Raw genomic sequence first — 20,341 nt, forward strand, 5'->3', positions numbered from 1 at the left:
CCTTCCCGCCGGAGTGGTACCTATTGATCTACTTGCACTTTGACGTGCTTTTGAACTGCTAGGTTGGCAGGAGCAGGGACCGAGCAACAGGAACTCACCCCGTCGCAGGGATTCGAACCGCCAACCTTCAGATTGGCAAGTCCTAGGCTCTGTGGTTTAACCCACACAGGGAGGTTATATGAGCATTTATCCTTCACGCCTCCCAATTTGCTTGTGGGGCATTTATCCATATTTCCTCTCATTTCATGCTTCTCAGGGTGTATCCCCAACACATTCATAACTGAAAAATGTCAGTTTTTTTCATACTTTTTAATTAAATTTAATTTTTATAAAAAAAACATAGTTGGCACTGCTAAACACTTCTAATGGGTGTCTCACAGTCTGGGGTGTAATGTGCAAATGATTCTAAAGAGGAGGAAAATTCATAGAATCATAGAGTTGCAAGGGACCCCAACGGTCATCTAGTCCAACCCCCGCAAGGTAGGAATCTCAACTAAATTATCCCTGACAGATGGCCATCCAACCTCTGCTTAAAAACCTCCAAGGAAGGAAAACCCACAACTTTAGTCGGAATCTCGTTTTTGGTAACTTGAATCCATTGGCACGGGTCCTACAAAACAAGCTTGCTCCATCTTCCGTCTAACAGTCCTTGAGATATTTGAAGATGGCTATCGTATCTCCTCTCAGTCTCATCCCTTCTCTGAGCTAAACGTACCCAAGTCTCTCATCCATCCCTCATAAGCCTTGGTTTCCAGACCCTCAATCATCTTGGTCGCCCTCCTCTGCACATGTCCCAGCTCGTCAACATCCCTCTTAAACTGTGGCGCCCAGAACTGGACACAGGACTGACCAAGTCACAACAGAGCAATATTATCACTTCCCTTGACCTGGGCACTATGCTTCTGTTGATGCAGCCTAGAATAGCATTAGCCTTTTTTGTTTCTGCATCACAGTGTTGGCTCACGATCAGTTTGTGCTCCACGAAGACCCCTAGATCCTTTTCACATGTACTGTGCTCCCCATCTTCTATTTGCCGGTTCTTCCTGCCTAAGTGCAGAACCTGAGGTTTGTTCCCATTGAAATCCATTGCATTAGTTTTGGCCCATTTCTCCACTCTGTTAAAGTCGCCTTGAATGGCGATTTGAGAGTTTTTAAGGAAGTTTAGGAGATGTCGTGGAAGCCAGAAGCAGGTTCGATGAACCTGTCGCCCCTCTCACCTTGTACAGGGGTGCTGGTAGTGGTGGACAGCCTCATCTCTGAGGGCTGATGTAAACAGTACTGAGCACCCTGAGACCTTAGACCACTTTGCATTCTAAAGGGTAAAGGTAAAGGGGGGCCCTGACCATTAGGTCCAGTTGTGACCAACTCTGGGGTTGCGGCACTCATCTCGCTTTATTGCCCGAGGGAGCCGGTGTACAGCTTCCGGGTCATGTGGCCAGCATGGCTGAGCCGCTCCTAGCGAACCAGAGCAGCGCACGGAAACGCCGTTTGCCTTCCTGCCACAGTGATACCTATTTATCTACTTGCACTTTGACGTGCTTTCGAACTGCTAGGTGGGCAGGAGCTGGGACCGAGCAACGGGAGGTCACCCTGTCGCGGGGATTCGAACCGCCGACCTTCTGATCGGCAAGTCCTAGGCTCTGTGGTTTAACCCACAGCGCCACCGCATCCTACCTGGGCGTAATTCCACGTGCGTTCCCCAATCTGGGTTTCGGTCCCATAGTAGATCCTCCCCGATTCGTTCAGCACATACTCGTCCAGCCAACCGGTCTGGTCCAGGTAAACAGGATCCTCTGAATGGGGAAAAATGGAAGAAGAGAAGTTTAGGGCAAATTCGGGAGCTTCAAAATTACAGGCCTTTTAAGGGAGGAGAGAGACCACCGAATGTGAGCGGAAAAATCACCAACAGGAGGAGAATATTTTGACTCCCTATCATCTTAATTGTGTTTTCTTGTTGATTTTTTTTATGATCATCTTTTCTATCTGATTTTTCAAATACAAATTTGTAACAAAACCAAATACATTTCCATAGATAGAGATTTCTCTGAATCTCACGACTTCCCCCCCCCGTCCCCTCTCCAGGGGTCCTAATGTCAACGTTTTCAACTGCATATCATAATCTATATTTTATATCCAGTGCTTTTTTTATTTAAAAAAATGTTGAGTGGGTACTCTCATTTTGACTCAAGAAAATCACCATTTTATAGTTCAAATCGGGAAAAATAAATACAGTAAATGGACAAAAGGACAAAGATTCACAAAATGTTTAGGGGTATTTATCTCCCTGCTTCCCCCCAGAAATAAGCACTGTTTATTGTCCATCGTATTTATTACATTACAAGTGTGATTAAAATCTTGGTAATGTTTTCATCTGCTTAGCGATCCCCTAAATTATGAATCTTTCCATTCTTTAAGTTTTTGTCCTTTTGGTTCCTGAGCTTTCCGATCAGCTTTGGCATTTCGGCGTAATCCATCAGTTTAGTTTGCTATTTTTCTCTGGTAGCGACTCTTTACTCTTTCCATCTCTGGGCTAGTAGCATCCGTGCGGGTCTTCTTAATTTTTTAAAAGTTATATTGTTTTTATGCTTTTATATGACATATGTCACTCTTTTTTTGGGTGTGTGTGTGTGTTTTAAAATCATTTTTTCAGCGGGAAGGAAAATGGGTGCTCTACGTATGCTCAGAGGAACCCTTTGCTTGGGGTTTTCCAAACCCAGCTCTGCCTCGGATTGCAGTGGAGTTCTGCTTCTCATGAGCTCAACTTAACCTCCCCGACTCTTCCCTTTTGAGGGAAAGGGAGCTGACCGGCCCCTGAAGAGCGCCGGACATTCTGGAACGTGCCCCAGGGGCATGCGCAGAGTGCCTTTTGTTATTTTGCACCCCTTATCCTGACACTCCCTGAATGTTCTGCTCAGCTGGCCTTTGTATAAGTCTACAATGCGGAGCCAAGAGATTTATTTTCTTTGGTGCTTTATTCAACATATTCCACTGGCGATAAAAGGTTTCCTTTCTCCACCCCTCCCACCCGCAGATCATTCCCATTTTGTGTGCAGGGTGTGCGCGTGGGACAGAGATAAAACCGTTTCCCCATGGTTCTTGGCATCTGGACAAGCTTTTGCTGGCCAGACCCTTCCAGCAGCGAGGAGGCTAGGAAAAACGAGACCCTCCTGTAAAATCGGGGAAAGACTCTGGCCTGAAATGTGGGATGTGATCCATGAGAGGCAGTCAAGTACAACATTCTTTGAAATGCTAGAGAAGACATGTGAGGGAATGTTTGGTCCAGCCAGTCGAAGCTTCCTGGTCCTCCTGGCTGGAGCATGTGATAGAAGGTGGGTGTGACCTCACCTGTCCAGGTAACTAAAGAACAAGTCACTGAGCACACCTCCCTCTTTTTTTTTTTTACTTCTTTCTGCGTTTGACCAGCTTCTAGCTAGGACTGCTCTGCTAGCTCTCAGCTAGCAGAAGCGCTGGGATCATTCCCCCATATGGGGTAGCTCCACATGTAAATATTTGTAACTAAGTGCCTTCAGGAATCCAACTGTGAACTGATGTGAGTAAACTTCTTTTATTGACTTTGAATATGTTTATCTGCGCAGATAAAGACACTGATATTCGGAATGAGTTTACACAGAATATATTAGCTCATATGTGTGTTGGGACAGTAAGGCAATAATATACACATCTGTATATTAATATACGAGGGACGCGGGTGGCACTGTGGGTTAAGCCACAGAGCCTAGGACTTGCCAATCAGAAGGTCAGCGGTTCAAATCCCCGTGACGGGGTGAGCTCCCGTTGCTCAGTGTCTGCTCCTGCCAACCTAGCAGTTCGAAAGCACATCAAAGTGCAAGTAGATAAATAGGTACCGCTCCGGCGGGAAGGTAAACGGTGTTTCCATGCGCTGCTCTGGTTCACCAGAAGCAGCTTAGTCATGCTGGCCACATGACCCGGAAGCTGTACGCCGGCTCCCTCGACCAATAAAGCGAGATGAGCGCCGCAACCCCAGAGTCGGTCACGACTGGACCTAATGGTCAGGGGTCCCTTTACCTTTATCTTATATTAATATATGGTAATTAACAGTATTTTTTTCTTTCCCCCCCTATTCTCTCTCACTCTTTTCTTTCTTTCTTTCCCTCACTCTATTTATTCATAAATGAAATTCTTCTAATAAATTGATGCCACTGACCCCAATGGCTATTTTCTGCCTCCCCTCTCAGAGACAGCGCACATTTCCAATTACTGGCTATTAGAAACCGCTGCAGCTTCATAGAATCATAGAGATGGAAGAGAACCCAAAGGTCATCTAGCTCAACCCCCTGCGATGTGGGAATCTTTGGCTCAACATGCATCTCGAACCCACAACCCTAAGATTAGGAGCCTTGTTCTCTACTGACACATATACATAAAGAGGGAGAGAAAAAAAAGAACGCCGGCCAACTTACGTTTGCACCAGGGATTGAAGAGGATGTAAATATCGTAGCGGGGGTCAAAGGGCATCTGGTACTCGCCCGCCTTGGTCCGCGTCTTGACCCCAAACTGGTACTTCCCGATCACAGCGTTGGGCGAGGTGTTGACCCGCAGGGATATGGTGTTTGTTCCTGTGTCGGTCACCTCTGCTGACCAGAGCCCTCCGTCCATGGCCTTGCCCACTGGAACCAGAATGTACGTCCCTTTTGAGGTCTGTGGTGATGGACCTGCGGGGGGAGAGAAAGAGAGAGATATTAGTGGGGAGAAACAAAGGCAAGACTGTTTGGCCGAGCGAACCATCTCCTACTTCCTGTGTCTGCCAACTACAGTGGTACCTTGGTTCTCAAACTTAATCTGTTCCGGAAGTCCGTTCCAAAACCAAAGCGTTCCAAAACCAAGGCGCACTTTCCCACAGAAAGTCACGCAAAGCGCAAGAATTACCAACGGTGGAAGAATGGCAGATGAAGATGATGGATTTTTCGGTGCTAGCCGACCTAACCAGAAGAGTCCGCGACCAGAAGGAGGAGGAGTATCAGGAAGAATGAACTAAATTTAATGATTGTTAAATTAAATTAATTGGAAACAGCTTGCAGATACTTAATTGGCTTAGGATTTTATATAAGTGATGAATTAATATGTTCAATTTCAAAATGAAAAGTTTTAAGGATATTAAATGTTCAAGTTAAATTTTATAAGAACCATGATTTGGAAAACCGTTAAAAGGATATGCATTGAAATTCAACCAAGGGGAAGCGAGGAAGTCACTTAACAATGTTAGTAAGTGTAATTTTTAATAAGGTTATGATTAATGTTTGTTTTATTTGATTGTTTATAATTTTCTGAAAATCAATAAAAAAAATTCAAAAAAAAGAAAGGAAATAAAGTCACGCAAAGCGGATTAATCCATTCCAGACTTTTAAAAGCAACCCCTAAAATAGCAATTGAACATGAATTTCACTATCTAACGAGACCGTTGGTCCATAAAATGAAAGCGATAAACAATGTGCTGCAGTCACACAACCAATCCATCAGTAGCTGAACTGGGTTGTGCACAGTCACAAGAGCAAAACAAAAAAGCCACGAAAAGGCAAAATAAATGGCAAAAACAGACCTCAGCGTAACACTCAAAATGAAAGCGTAACACTCAAAACGGAGCATGTTCGGTTTCCGAAAAAAGTTCACAAACCGAACACTTACTTCCAGGTTTGCAGTGTTTGGGTTCCAAGTTGTTTGAGTACCAAGGCGTTTGAGAACCAAGGGACCACTGAATTATTACTGTCATTATGATTGTGATACATTGATTTGTCACTGGCCCCTTCAGCCCGAAGGCACCAGGGCAGGCTGCAAGTTGGAATCGCGATGTTAAAAACAATTAAAAGGATACGGGTTCAAAAAAGACATGCGCTTCAGGGCTCAGAAGGCAGCTTAAAAGAGGCGAGACATCAGCATTCAAAAGATGCGTAAGGAGTACCTTTTATCATATGTGGTGGACGTGTGAGGTAAGAAAAGCTTTCTGGGAGATGATATATAATGAAATGAAAAAAATGTTTAAAATAACCTTTGTTAAAAAAACCAGAAGCTTTCTTATTAGGAATTATAGGTAGCGACATCCCAAAAGATCAGAAAAGACTTTTTATTAATGGCACAAAAGCCGCTCGGATGTTACTAGCCTAGGGATGGAAAGACGAAAGAGGAATGGCAAACTAAGCTGATGGACTATGCCAAAATGGCAAATCTGACTGGAAAACTCAGGAACCAAGAGAACAAAAACTTTAAAAAAGAACGGGGAAAACTTTTAAGTTATTTAGGAGACGACTGCAAGCAGATGGAAACATTAGCAGGATTCTAATCTCACTTGTAATGTAACAAAGACCATGGATAATATGGATTGATATCAAATATAGATTATGGAATAATCTGCAGTTGTAAATGTTGATAATAAGTCCCACGGAAGCAGTGGGGAATCTGGAGATTAAGAGAAATCTCTATATATGGATATGCATTTGGATTGTTATAATTTTGTATTTGTAAACCCTAATAATAATAATAATAATAATAATAATAATAATAATAATAATAATTTATTATTTGTACCCTGCCCATCTGGCTGGGCTTCCCCAGCCACTCTGGGCGGCTTCCAAAAAAATATTAAAATCCTCTAATACATCAAATATTAAAAGCTTCCCTAAATAGGGCTGCCTTCAGATGTCTTCTAAAAGTCTGATAGTTGTTGTTCTCTTTGACATCTGGTGGGAGGGCGTTCCACAGGGCGGGCGCCACCACCGAAAAGGCCCTCTGCCTGGTTCCCTGTAACTTGGCTTCTCGCAGTGAGGGAACCGCCAGAAGGCCCTCGGCGCTGGACCTCAGTGTCCGGGTAGAACGATGGGGGTGGAGACGCTCCTTTAGGTATACTGGGCCGAGGCCAAAATATGTGTAAAGAGGGCACCGGATGCCCTAGGTGGGAGTTCCACCGCTCAGGGGCCACCACAGAGAAGGCCCTGCCACCCACCATTCCCCGAATCTCTGAGGGCGGAGGAACAGCCAGGATTGAACAAGCACGTTCTTCCCTGAGACCTCCGGGTGTAGGGCGGTATATAAAGTCAATTAATAATAGTAATAAAATAATTTTACTGTTGTTGTTTTTTTAAATTGTAGCTCTTCAGCAGCTACCCTCTGCCCCCTAAAAGGCTCCAGGAAGAAGGGCTTACAATTCTTGCCCCTCAGGTTTGCAATGTAAAAAATATGACACTAAAGGAAAAGGGCGGGGGAGGGAGGAGGAAAGAAGCAAACTCAGGCACTGGTTCGATTTCAAGGGAGAAACGACCTCCAGTGGGGAGGGCAGAGCAGTGCTACCCCACCCCACTAGCAAGCCGGGACGTCCTGCCGCAAACTGTCCAGATCATTGCCTTTCAGCACTGGCAGCGGCCCTCCTCCGCTGAGCTGCCTTCTCAGGTTTCAAACCCAGGACCCGCTTGCCTTACCTACAGGAATGTGCCTCGCCCTGGATTTGGCAGCCTGGCAGGGCTGCCGCCCCACAGAGAGGGAGGGGCGAACGGGGTGCATTTCAGCCTCTCGCTTCTCTCATCTCAAATTCAGCTTGCGAGTTCTGAGTCCTCCGTGCGAATTTCTCCCAATATACGTCCAGTGTGCAACTTGGCCCAAGACACCGTTTTTGCAAAGCCATCTCCCCCTTTTGTGCAATGCCCTTTCGTACGCACCGCTGGGCTGCCGATCTCCTTGCCAGATTCTATTAACAAGCAGCCCGTATGGCCAGCTATAAAATAATTTCTTGCCGTATGCTGCCAAAGTGCAACTTATTGCAAGTGCCGTCTCGTCGGTAAGCAACCCAGGCAATTTATTTTATTACTTTTAAGGCAGGATTTCTAAGCCACAGCAGTTGATCTTTGAATAACTTGCTTTGGGCAGAAATCCACCAGGTGCAGCCTGTTTCGAAGCTTCCTGCCACCCAATTCTTAAGAGCGCAAGAGCTCTGCCCAAGAGGGAAAGGTGGCAACCGCGCACCTATCTGAATGCAGAAATTTTCTGCTCTGTTTATGCTCAGAAGTACCCTGAACCTCAAGGGCATGAAAAACATACATCTCTCCGCACACAGCCAGAACTCAGTCTCTTTTTTTTTGTCTGGGTCATTGACCATTTCTCCACAAAAAAACACAGGCCTGGCTGCTTCTCTCGCTCAATTTCCTTTGTTTGTTGATATTAGGATTTCAGGAACTGCTGGCTTTATCAAGCAAGGCCTGGAAGCCGCCAAGGAGGTGGCTGTTTTCACCTCAGGTAGCCTGCAAAGCGTAAGCAAAATGTGCTCCACTTCCACAGCCTTGGTGGGCCTGTGTGGGAACAGATAACCAAAAAAGAACACAGCTGTGGAATAAACAGAGGACATTGCCAAATGACCCTCCCAGAGGCCAGCAAGGCTGCTCCTGTCTTTCACAAATATCCGGCCACCAGAAAAATCAGATCAGAGTTGCTCGCGAGAGGCACAGGAGCAAGGCGTGCCAAGAAAGTTGGCTACTCTTGTGAGGGTTCCCCCGCCCCCCCGGGTCCTGAGGGCCACACTTCTTTCTGAGCAAGACCTTCCGGGGGCCACAAACTGGTGGTGGGAAGGGCCAGAGGTGAAAATGGGCAGAGCGACGAACGAAAAGCTTGGGGACTGAGAGCCAATGGGCTATGCGGAAATGGCAAAGTCGGTAGCATTATTAAGAGATCAAAACGAGCTTTGAACAGAAGAATGGGGGGCTTTTTGGAAAAGCACTGCAAACAAATAAAACTGCAGGCAGGATTCAAGATAGGAGAAAATGATAGAAGTATTTGTATCAGAGGGGTTTTTGTAACTGAGTTTGATATATAATAAAGTCACGAGTGCCCGGGAGGTGTAGTGGTTAGAGCAGGCATGTCCAAAGTCCGTTTTGGGGGCCTAATCCGGCCCCCTGGTCGATTTAATCCGGCCCCTGTGGCAGTTTATTTCCTGGGGTAAAATCCTAAAAAACCCTCAACAACTTCAATCCTAAAGAAATCTCAACAACTTCAATCCTAGAAAAAGGTTAACAACTTTGGTCGGGCCTTTGGTCGGCCCTCACGGCCCTTCACTTCATCAAATCTGGCCCTCTTTGAAAAAAGTTTGGACACCACTGGGTTAGAGTGTCAGACCACGGCGTGGAGGACCTGAGTTCGAATCCTCACTCAGCCACGAAGCCCACTAGGTGTGACCTTGGGCCCAGTCCCTGCCCGTCTCTCCACCTAGCCTACCCATAGCTGTCAACGTTTTCCTTTTTTAAAGGGAAATTCCCTTATTCCAAATAGGATTCCTCGCCAGAAAAGGGAAAAGTTGACAGCTATGAGCCTCGCGGGGTTGTTGTGTGGGGAGGGAGAGAACCAGGCGTCGCGCTTCAAGCTTCTTGGAGGAAAACACACGCAATCCGAAAATATTATTTGGTTGGTGGGCTCTGGCGGTGAGGAGAAGAGCGCCCCGCACAGCACCTGTTGAACTGCGGCACGTATGCTGACAAAGCTGGCTTCGGCTCTTGTGCAAAAGAACCAGATCAGAGAGATAAGTGCGCTCACTCCCTGCTCCGAGTAGACCCACACCCAGCAGCTGGGCCGAGGTGGCTCCTCGCATCCTTTGGAGGGCAATCGGGAACAGCTTGTGTCCCAAACCTCCTCATGTTCTCTCCCAGCCTCCAGCAAGCAGGTTGGGGCAGGAAAAAGCCAAACCTGTTTTTAAGTGGGGCGCGGCACCTCCATATCGACTCCTTTCTCCTCCCTCCTACACCCAGAGAGCTTGCAGCTGGCGAGAGGTCCCACTGCTGTGTCACCCGCGTCTCCCCTTCTCCTCCCAGCTGTGGGTGCGCCACGACTCTCCTTCCCACCCTGTGGCGCAAGCCTCGTGCCTTTAAGCAGCCGTGCGGTGGGCAGAAATCCAACTGGTGGTGTTTCTTCTCCTGGGACTGTTAGAAGAAGCTGTACCTGGTGGATTTCCGCCTGCGGATAAAACGTAGGTGGAAACACATTCGTTTTAAAGGTTTCCGGGGGGCAGCTGGCGGCGAATGACGGAGGAGGACAGGGGTGCGCAAAATGGTGCCCCCGTTCTGGAGGAGAGCCTTCCGCAAACTGGTGCTGGCTGGCATTGATGGGAGTTGCACAACATCCAGAGGGCAGAGTTGTGATGAAGGCCTATGAAACCCGACCGATAGGGCATTCCAGGACAGGAAAAGACTCAAAGTATAATTAACGTCTTTCTTTTAATGTGCTCGCCAGAAGACTTGGCAAGAGGCTCTTTCCAAGAAGATGATCTGGATCTTTCTCATCTATGAGATTATATCCAATAGGTGTATCCCTAAAGGGTCTCCCCTGGAGGAGTTCTCTGGCCTTAGCCCCCATCTGGGCGTCGGACGGAAGCAATTCCTCACGGATCCCTTTAGCGGAATGGCCTTAACCAGGGACGGTGAGGCAGAGGCTCTGGTTATTTCCTGCTTGGACTACTGCCATGCGCTCTACGTGCGGCTGCCTTTGAAGATGACCCGGAAATTACAACTAATCCAGAATGTGGCTGCTAGACTGGGGACTGGGAGTGGCTGCCGAGACCACATAACACCGGTCCTGAAAGACCTACATTGGCTCCCAGTACAGTGGTACCTCGGGTTAAGTACTTAATTCGTTCTGGAGGTCCGTTCTTAACCTGAAACTGTTCTTAACGTGAAGCACCACTTTAGTTAGTGGGGCCTCCCGCTGCCGCCATGTGATTTCTGTTCTCATCCTGAAGTAAAGTTATTAACCCGAGGTAATATTTCTGGGTTAGCCCAGTATACCTGGAGGAGCGTCTCCACCCCCATCGTTCAGCCTGAGGTCCAGCACCGAGGGCCTTCTGGCGGTTCCCTTCCTGCGAGAACTGAGGTTAAAGGGAACCAGGCTGAGGGCCTTCTCAGTGGTGGCACCCGCCCTCTGGAACGCCCTCCCATTAGATGTCTAGGAAATAAGCAACTATCTGAGTTTCAGAAGACATCTGAAGGCAGCCCTGTTTAGGGAAGTTTTTAACAATCGATGTTTTATCGTGTTTTTAATCTTTTTAAGATGGAGGGCCCAAGGAGAAGGGGGCGACAGAGGACGAGATGGTGGGACAGTGTTCTCAAAGCTACCAGCATGAGTTTGACCAAACTGCGGGAGGCAGTGGAAGACAGGAGTGCCTGGCGTGCTCTGGTCCAGGGGGTCACGAAGAGTCGGACACGACTAAACAACTAAACAACAACAATCCTTTGTTGGAAGCCAAAGGAAAGGGGAAACCCAAGGGGAAACCCAGCCAGATGGACGGGGTGTAAATAATAAATTATCATTACAGTGGCACCTTGGGTTACAGATGCTTCAGGTTACAGACTCTGCTAACTCAGAAATAGTACCTCGGGTTAAGAACTTTGCTTCAGGATGAGAACAGAAATCGCGCGGTGGCAGCGGGAAGCCCCGTTAGCTAAAGTGCTACCTCAGGTTAAGAACAGTTTCAGGTTAAGAATGGACCTCCAGAACGAATTAAGTTCTTAACCTGAGGTACCACTGTATCCTTATCCTTATCCTTATCATTATATAACCTCCCCTCCAACCATGACAAAAGATGGCTGCTATCATTAAACCTGCCGTAGAGACTCCATAGAGAGCTGCAGTCTACCTGCTTGGGCCCAGAGCAGGAGAGAGCCAGTGCCTTCACACATCCCCTTGCTCCTAGCAGGCCTTCCTGGAGGGATGTGGTGGACACACTACGAAAGGCACGACGACGGATGGACCTTTCAGTCCAGCAGGCCACATCCTCTTGACGCACGAATCCTGCCAGGGATCGGGGTGGGGCAACCCGTTTGCCAGCAACACCGCCAAGGAGATCTGAGTTGGCGAACGCCTGGCAGGTTTCTGATACCATCAGTGGCTACTGTGGTCCCATTTTAGGCCTCTTGAATGAGAGGCTCTGGAATTTGGGGGCCACCCCTCCAACAGCTTGGAAGCTCCCTTTAATTCCAGATGTGCAAAACAGCTGGATGAAAAGCAGCTCTGGAGTGCCTCTAGATTCTCAGCAGTTTGCAGGACGGATCCAAGCACATACTGGGAACATTGGGCTTGCGCAAGTCATGATCATTTCCTAATTATGAACTGCCTCCTTCCCGACGCCAACACATCTTCCCAGACTTTCATTCAGACAAGGGATGTTCACAACAACATGGATTCTCAATCCACTCCCAACACAACTTAATGTATGAATGAACCAATAAATAATAATAATAATAATAATAATAATAATAATAATAATAATTAGTTATACCCCGCCCTCCCAACCCAAAACCGGGCTCAGAGCGGCTAACATCAAATGTATAACACATTAACATAAAATCAGGCAATCAATTAAAATACATCCTAAAATACTCCTGCTTTTATGGCCAGAAACCAAGTTTGAAGCGTGCATGGAGGACTGCTCAATTGCCAGGCAAAGGGTGCTCCCAGACTGTCACTATTTTGGGGCTCCATCGCGCACCGCCAGTGGCGCAACGAACCCGCTCCCCTGCAAAATGGGGTGCTTTTTTCTGTAATAAGGAAAACGAAGCAGAAAGTGTGACACTGACACCATCAAACCTCAAACCTCCCCACAAACGAATCGGAGTGGAAGGATGCTTCCATAAATGGCAAACGTCATCTCTTCTCCCTGCAAGCAAATCATAGTTGAACGGTCCAGGAAATGGGCTGTCCGGAAGCAGCCTCAAATAAGGGTTGGTAAGGATCTGTGTGATTAGCCAGGCAGAGAATAAAGGATTCTGCTGGGTCTCGTTTCCTCCAGCCAAATAATTATGTGGGCACCAAATTGGGCCGTTTGGGCAGGAGCAGCCGTTCCCATCAATTGTCCTTGCAGCATAGGGCAGTTTTGTGGTTTCCCTTTGATGTTGATGGTCCCTGGGACCAATGCCCTCAATTATCTTATTAAGCACATCCCTGCCCAATGCTTGATTTCTCCAAAAAGAGCACACCGCCTTCTGATCTGCCGATCGCCCTCCATCGCCAACACCAATTCCTAGGAGCAAATGAAGCCGTCAAATATCATCAGCTCAGACAATCTATTCTACCAGTAACTGGGACTCTCCTGGGTCTTTGGGGTGAGAAGTCTCTCCAGCAGTGAGAGAACTCTGCATTTGCTCAGAGGTCCCTTTCACCGACACCGTCTTCCTGCCTTCCAGGCTGCAGCGGTGACACCATAAACTAAATCTCAGATCTACCTGCAAAACAGGGCCGCTCCGTGTTTCACCATCAATAGGAAGGGGCAGAGGAATCTTTCCTCGTGCAGTGGGAACACCAGCCCATCTAATTCAGAGTTGCCTGCACTGACTGGCAGCACCACGCTGGGGTTTCAGGCAAGGCCTATCTGGAAATGCCTAGGATTGAATCTGGGACTGTCTGCATGCAAAGTAGAAGCTCCCCCACTGATCCAAAAGCCGACCATCTCTCCAATCCAGAGGCAGACAATGCAGTGCCCTTCAGGTCTTGCCAGTTGTTTAGTCCTTTAGTCGTGTCCGACTCTTTGTGACCCCCTGGACCAGAGTACGCCAGGCACTCCTGTCTTCCACTGCCTCCCGCAGTTTGGTTAAACTCATGCTGGTCTCTTCCAGAACACTGTCCCACCATCTCGTCCTCCGTCGTCCCCTTCTCCATGTGCCCTCCATCTTTCCCAACATCAGGCTCTTTTCCAGGGAGTCTTCTCTTCTCATGAGGTGGCCAAAGTCTTGGAGCCTCAGCTTCAGGATCTGTCCTTCCAGTGAGCACTGGATTTCCTTAAGAATGGAGAGGTTTGATCTTCCTGCAGTCCATGGGACTCTCAAGAGTCTCCTCCAGCACCAGAATTCAAAAGCATCCATTCTTCGGCGATCAGCCTTCTTTATGGTCCAGCTCTCACTTCCATACATCACTACTGGGAAAACCATAGCTTTTACTATACGGACCTTTGTTGGCAAGGTGATGTCTCTGCTTCTTAAGATGCTGTCTAGGTTTGTCATTGCTTTCCCCCAAGAAGCAGGTGTCTTTTAATTTCGTGGCTGCTGTCGCCATCTGCAGTGATCATGGAGCTCAAGAAAGTAAAATCTCTCACTGCCTCCATTTCTTCCCCTTCTCTTTGCCAGGAGCTGATGGGACCAGCAACTCACATTACCTCCAAGCAATGGCCGAGGGAATCACAGAGCTGGAAGAGACCCCTAGAGTCATCTAGTCCATCCCCTGCAATGCAGGAATCTCAGCTAAAGCATCCATAACAGATTCCGCTTAAAAACCTCCAGGGAAGGGGAATTCACCACCTCCCGAGGGAGTCCATTCCCCTGTCAAACAGCTCTTAACTGCCAGAAATTTCTTCCTGATGTTGAGTCGGAATCTCCTTTCTTTTCACTTGAAGCCATGGGTTCGAGTCCTGCCCTCCAGAGCAGGAAAAAACAACAACCCCAAGCTTGCTCCATCTTTCATGGGACAGCCCCTGAGAAGATGACTATCATATCTCCTCCTTTTCAGTCTAAACATCCCCAACTCCCTCAACTGGACCTTATAAGGCTTGTTTTCCGAGACCCTCAATCGTCTCGGTCGCTTTCCTCTGCACACATTACAGCTTGTCAATGTCCTTGTTAAAATTGTGGCGCCCAGAATCAGACACAGTTTTCCAGGCGGGGGCCTGACCAACGCAGAATAGAGGGGTAGTCCGTGGCCATAGCCAATGGAGGCCCCCCCTCCCATTGGCGACCCCTGCCCTAAATTGTGCCCCTTCTCTGCCCCCTGGGAACTGAGAACGGGGTTGAGGAATAATAATAATAATAATAATAATAATAATAATAATAATTTATTTATACCCCACCCATCTGGCTGAGTTTCCCCAGCCACTCTGGGCGGCTCCCAATCAAATGTTAAAAACAGTACAGCATTAAATAATAAATAAATCAATAATAATAATAATAATAATAATAATAATAATAATAATAATTTATACCCCGCCCTCCCTAAGACTGGGCTCAGGGCGGCTAACACCAAATATAAAACAATTGATTGAAATACAACTTAAAAACAAGATTAAAATACAACTTTAAAATGCAGCCTCATTTCAGCAGAAACTCAAAAACTTTTTGGGGGACGAAAACCAAGGCTAACTATCCAGACTGGCCAGAAAAAAGCCAGGGAAGTCCCCAAGTAGGAACTATCTTACATCACGTCTCACTATTTGACCATCCAGCCCAGTGCCATCTCCTCTGACAGAGGCCAAACCCTCCAAGCTCATTTCATAGACTCAGAGAACTGTGGGGTTCAAAGGGCTCCCCATCTAGTCCAACCCTGCAGGAGTGTCAGCTAAAGAAACCCTGACAGATCACTACCCAACCTCTGCTTTTAAGAAAAAGGACATGGTTTTCCCCAAATGATTCCTGAGAACTGCTGTTGGTTCCGGGCGCCGGGACTCATAGCTTTGCGACAGGTAAACTACACGTGCCAGGATTCCTCGGCGGGGGAGCTATGTGCTTTAAAGATATCGTGAGGTCGTTGGGCCATAGCTTCGTCAATGAAACATGAGACTCTTTAGGGTCGTGGGTTCAAGCCTCACGTCGGGTAAAAAATTCCTGCCTTGCAGGGGTTGGACTAAATGATCCCTCCCAATTCTTTGATTCTATGTGGCCTGGGTTTCCGACCACCAGCTGCCTTTAAAGCCCTAAACGGCCTCAGCCCAGTATACCTGAAGGAACGTCTCCACCCCCATCGTTCAGCCCAGACTCTGAGGTCCAGCTCCGAGGGCCTTCTGGCGGTTCCCTCCCTGTGAGAAGTGAGGTTACAGGGAACCAGGCAGAGGGCCTTCTCGGTGGTGGCGCCCGCCCTGTGGAACGCCCTCCCGTCACATGTCAAGGAAATAAGCAACTATCTGACTTTTAGAAGACATCTGAAGGCAGCTTTGTTTAGGGAAGTTTGAATGTTTGATGTTTTATCATGTTTTTAATACAGTGGTACCCCGGGTTACATACACTTCAGGTTACAGACTCTGCTAACCCAGAAATAGTACCTCAGGTTAAGAACTTTGCTTCAGGGTGAGAACAGAAATCAGGCGGCGGCAGCAACAGCAGCAGTGGGAGGCCCCATTAGCTAGAGTGGTGCTTCAGGTTAAGAACAGTTTCAGGTTAAGAACGGACCTCCGGAACAAATTAAGTACGTAACCAGAGGTACCACTGTATTCTGCTGGGAGCTGCCCAGAGTGGGGAAACCCAGTCAGATGGGTGGAGTATAAATAAATTATTATTATTATTATTATTATTATTATTATTATTATTATTAGTTCCGCAGTTGTACCTGGAGATGTCAGGAATCGAACCCAGGACTTCTGCATGCAGAGCAAGTGCTTGACCTCTGCAAACCACCTCTTATGTCTTTTCAAAAATGTGCCTCTCCTAAAACGCCACGGCTGCCCTCTCCGAGGGCAGGGGGCCGTATTGTGATTCTGGGTGGGCCGTTCGAAGGAGCACGTTCCCCTCCCAGCAGATGCTGTGGAATGCAGAAGGCCCCCCGGCCCCCGAACCCAAGAAATTACAGAGGCGGCCGGCCTTGCAAGCTAATCAGAGGGTGGGATGTTTTCTGTTTTTTAATCTCAGGCAAGGAGGAACAGAATGGCGGTGTTAGGGTGGGGGGAGACGAGTGCTTAATTATGGGAACGGCTGGGCCGGAAGCCAAGAAAACAGGCTGCCTGCCAGCCCATCCCCGCTACCAAACCCTGCGCTCCCGAGCGAAGTTTAGCAACGCGTCCCAGGACGCTGAGAGCCACATTCCTCGCCCACTTGAGCAGATAAGGAACACAGACCAGTTCCGCCACTAAACGGGGAACGTCCTCTGGGAGTGAAAGCTCTTGGCTGCAGAGCCCCAGTACAACTGTGCTGCTAAGGGCAGGCTGAGAACCAAGCTTCACCTGGTGAATTTCTGCCTGCGGCTCGGCTGACAAGTACGTGGCCGTAGGGAACACTGCAGCCGTGGCCTCAGTGAAATTTGTGGGATGCTGAGATACATCTCAACCCCGTCCTGGTGTCTGTCATGGTTACTTTCTGACCAAGAAATGCTTGGTGTGGCTGAGAATGGGCAGGAGAGGGAAAGGCACTTTGCACATGCTCAGAAGCAGCCTTGCTTCACTTAGGGCAGCTGAGCAAAGCCCTGCTAAGTGTTTTGGCTCATCTCTGAACCTTGGGAATAATAATAATAATAATAATAATAATAATAATAATAATAATAATAATTTATTATTTATACCCCGCCCATTTGGCTGGGCTTCCCCAGCCACTCTGGGCGGCTTCCAACAAAATATTAAAATACCGTAATACATCAAACATTAAAAGCTTCCCTAAACAGGGCTGCCTTCAGATGTCTTCTAAAAGTCTGGTAGTAGTTGTTCTCTTTGACATCTGATGGGAGGGCGTTCCACAGGGCGGGTGCCACTACCGAGAAGGCCCTCTGCCTGGTTCCCTGTAACTTGGCTTCTCGCAGATCAGTAGAGGGTCATTTAGTTCATCCCCCTCCCTGCCCTGCAAGAATAACAGGAACCTGGGCTGTGTGAAGTCATCATTGATATCTGTCTGTCTCAAGAGGCAATGGAGTGCACCTCCAAGGGTGAAGTCAAATCGCTGGAGAATCACAGCACCTGCTGCGGCTGCAGAGACCCAGAACTCCTAGCTGCTGCCTCCTGCATTGTTTTTGCTGAGGTAGAAGCACCAAAGTGACCCCCTCGCTGTGCAAGCCTGGGACCCCAATCTGGAGACCCCACTCCTGAGCTTTTTGAAGCTATTTGTGTTAGGCATAAAACATAAACATCATGATTTGCACCAGGGGGAACTTACATTCTCTGATCGGAATATTATTTGCGCAAAGAGGGGTACAAGCTCCTGTATAAAATACGCACTAGGGCAGGCCTGCTAGAATTTAAGGTTACCAGATTTTTTTCAATGAATCTGGGGAAACTTTTCAACTTCAATTGATTTTGTATGGGGACTGATTTGTAAATCCAGGGACGTCTGGCAACCTTATGCTAGATCAACCCTTCTTGCTTCATACATGCCTCTGGGAAGCCCATCATCGGGGAACGAAAACAACAGCCCTCTCACCCATCCTCACATCCCAAGAAGAAGGAGGTCCATTTAGGCACATCCCTTGTGCATTTTCAAACTTCCCTAAGCTAGGCATCAACCCTATACAGTGGTCCCTTGGTACTCAAACAACTTGGAACCCAAACACTGCAAGCCGGGAAGTAAGTGTTCCAGTTTGCGAACTTTTTTCCATCTTGCAGCTTGCCCTGGTGCCTTCGGGCTGAAGGGGCCGCTGACAAATCAATGTATCACAATCATAATGACAGTAATAATTCAGTGGTCCCTTGGTTCTCAAACGCCTTGGTACTCAAACAACTTGGAACCCAAACACTGCAAACCTGGAAGTAAGTGTTTGGTTTGCGAACATTTTTCGGAAGCTGAACGTGCTCCGTTTTGAGTGATACACTTCCTATCTGAGTGCCACGCTTCCGTTTAGAGTGTTACACCGAGGTCTGTCTGTTTTTGCTATTTATCTTGCGTTTTTGTGGCTTTTTTGTTTTGCTCTTGTGACTGTGCGCAACCCAGTTCAGCTACTGATGGATTGGTTGTGTGACTGCAGCACATTGTTCATTGCTTTCATTTTATGGATCAACGGTCTCGTTAGATAGTAAAATTCATGTTAAATTGCTGTCTTAGGGGTTGCTTTTAAAAGTCTGGAACAGATGAATCCGTTTTGCATTACTTTCTATGGGAAAAGTGCGCTTTGGTTTTGGAACGCTTTGGTTTTGGAACGGACCATAGCTGTCAACTTTCCCCTTTTTTAAAGGGAAATTCCCTTTTTCTGCATAGGATTCCTTGCAAGAAAAGGGAAAAGTTGACAGCTATGGAACGGACTTCCGGAACAGATTAAGTTTGAGAACCAAGGTACCAATGTGGCAATGGATTCCACAACTGGGAGAAAAAGTGGAGTTACTTGAACAACACCGAGGTGTGCTGAAGAGCATCGGGCGGTTTTTTTTGGCCCGCTTCTGTCTCGCCTAGTTCCTCCAAACTCCCCAGCTTGGTCATGAGGACTAAAAGCTCTGTTTAAAAGCAGCGAAGGCCCCCGGCCCACTCCTCCCCCCCGTGCGACCGACGGCCAGATATCCCTCCATTTCTCGGCACGCTCACCAATAAGGAACTCAAGGCAGATGCGGTGCTCCTCAGGGTCGTACGGCTGGCGGAACTGGAGCTTCATGTCAAAGGGCTGGCCGCGGCGGAGGATGAGATTCTCGTACTCGAACTCATTCGTGTGGTGGGCCCGGCGGTTGCTGCTGGATCGGCCGCTCATCAGGTCCACGCCGCTGACCACCAGCATGCCCTCTGCTCAAGGGAGGAAGGAAAAGATGTCAAAGAGAACAACAACTACCAGACTTTTAGAAGACATCTGAAGGGAGCCCTGTTTAGGGAATCTTTTAATGTTTGATGCATTACTGTATTTTAATATTTTGTTGGAAGCTGCCTAGAGTGGCTGGAGAAGCCCAGCCAGATGGGCGGGGTATAAATAATATATTATTATTATTATTATTATTATTATTATTATTATTATTATTATCCCGGCATTGTATGGTTGGAAGGCTCATCTCGTCCCCTGCAATGCAAAAATCTCTGCCTAAAAACCCCTGACATTCAGGGCTGGATTTAGGTTTGACAAGGCCCTAAGCTACTGAAGGCAATGGGGCCCTTTATATGTCCAGCTGTCCTTTGTCAACAAGAAATTGTCATTTTTTTGGGGGGGGGGGTTTGAATATATTCTATATGGTCATTTATGGACCTCATAGGTATCTCAAGCCATTTGCCCATGTTGCCATGCAAGCAGTCCGCGCAGAATGCAGGCACACTCTATATAGAAAGGAGCAAAACAGTGATATTTTAGGGAGCAGGCTAGCAGGCCTTAGATCATAGGAGCCTGCACAGCACAAAACACTGTTGCTGTATGTAGGTTTTATTTCAGGCATAGACAAACTCAGCCCTCCAGATGTTTTGGGACTACAACTCCCATCATCCCTAGCTAACAGGAGCAGTGGTCAGGGATGATGGGAATTGTAGTCCCAAAACATCTGGAGGGCCGAGTTTGCCTACGCCTGTTTTATTTTATTTGTTTTATATCTTATATTTTGGAAATGTACACCCAGTTCTTTTTTCCTTTAATTTTTTTGGGGGCCCCAAGAGAGTGGGGCTCTAAGCTATAGCTTGTTTAGCTTATACATAAATCCGGCACTGCTGGCATTAACCAAGAGAATACACGCATCAAATAATACAAATAATGCGGGCAATTTTGT

At 47.5% G+C, this 20,341-nt stretch overlaps 1 protein-coding gene across 1 annotated transcript in view; it reads right to left on the reverse strand.

Moving 5' to 3' along the window:
- TGM1 (transglutaminase 1) overlaps positions 1 to 20,341 on the reverse strand; it is a 54,866-nt gene that overhangs the window by 16,491 nt on the left and 18,034 nt on the right. The window contains exons 3-5 of the mRNA XM_053362794.1: positions 19,191 to 19,382; positions 4,443 to 4,694; positions 1,675 to 1,793 (exon numbers count right to left, since the gene is read on the reverse strand). Coding sequence (XP_053218769.1) covers positions 1,675 to 1,793; positions 4,443 to 4,694; positions 19,191 to 19,382 — 563 coding nt within the window. The remainder of the gene's footprint in view (positions 1 to 1,674; positions 1,794 to 4,442; positions 4,695 to 19,190; positions 19,383 to 20,341) is intronic.

This window comes from Podarcis raffonei, chromosome 13 (genome assembly GCF_027172205.1).
Source record: "Podarcis raffonei isolate rPodRaf1 chromosome 13, rPodRaf1.pri, whole genome shotgun sequence".
Taxonomy (NCBI): domain Eukaryota; kingdom Metazoa; phylum Chordata; class Lepidosauria; order Squamata; family Lacertidae; genus Podarcis; species Podarcis raffonei.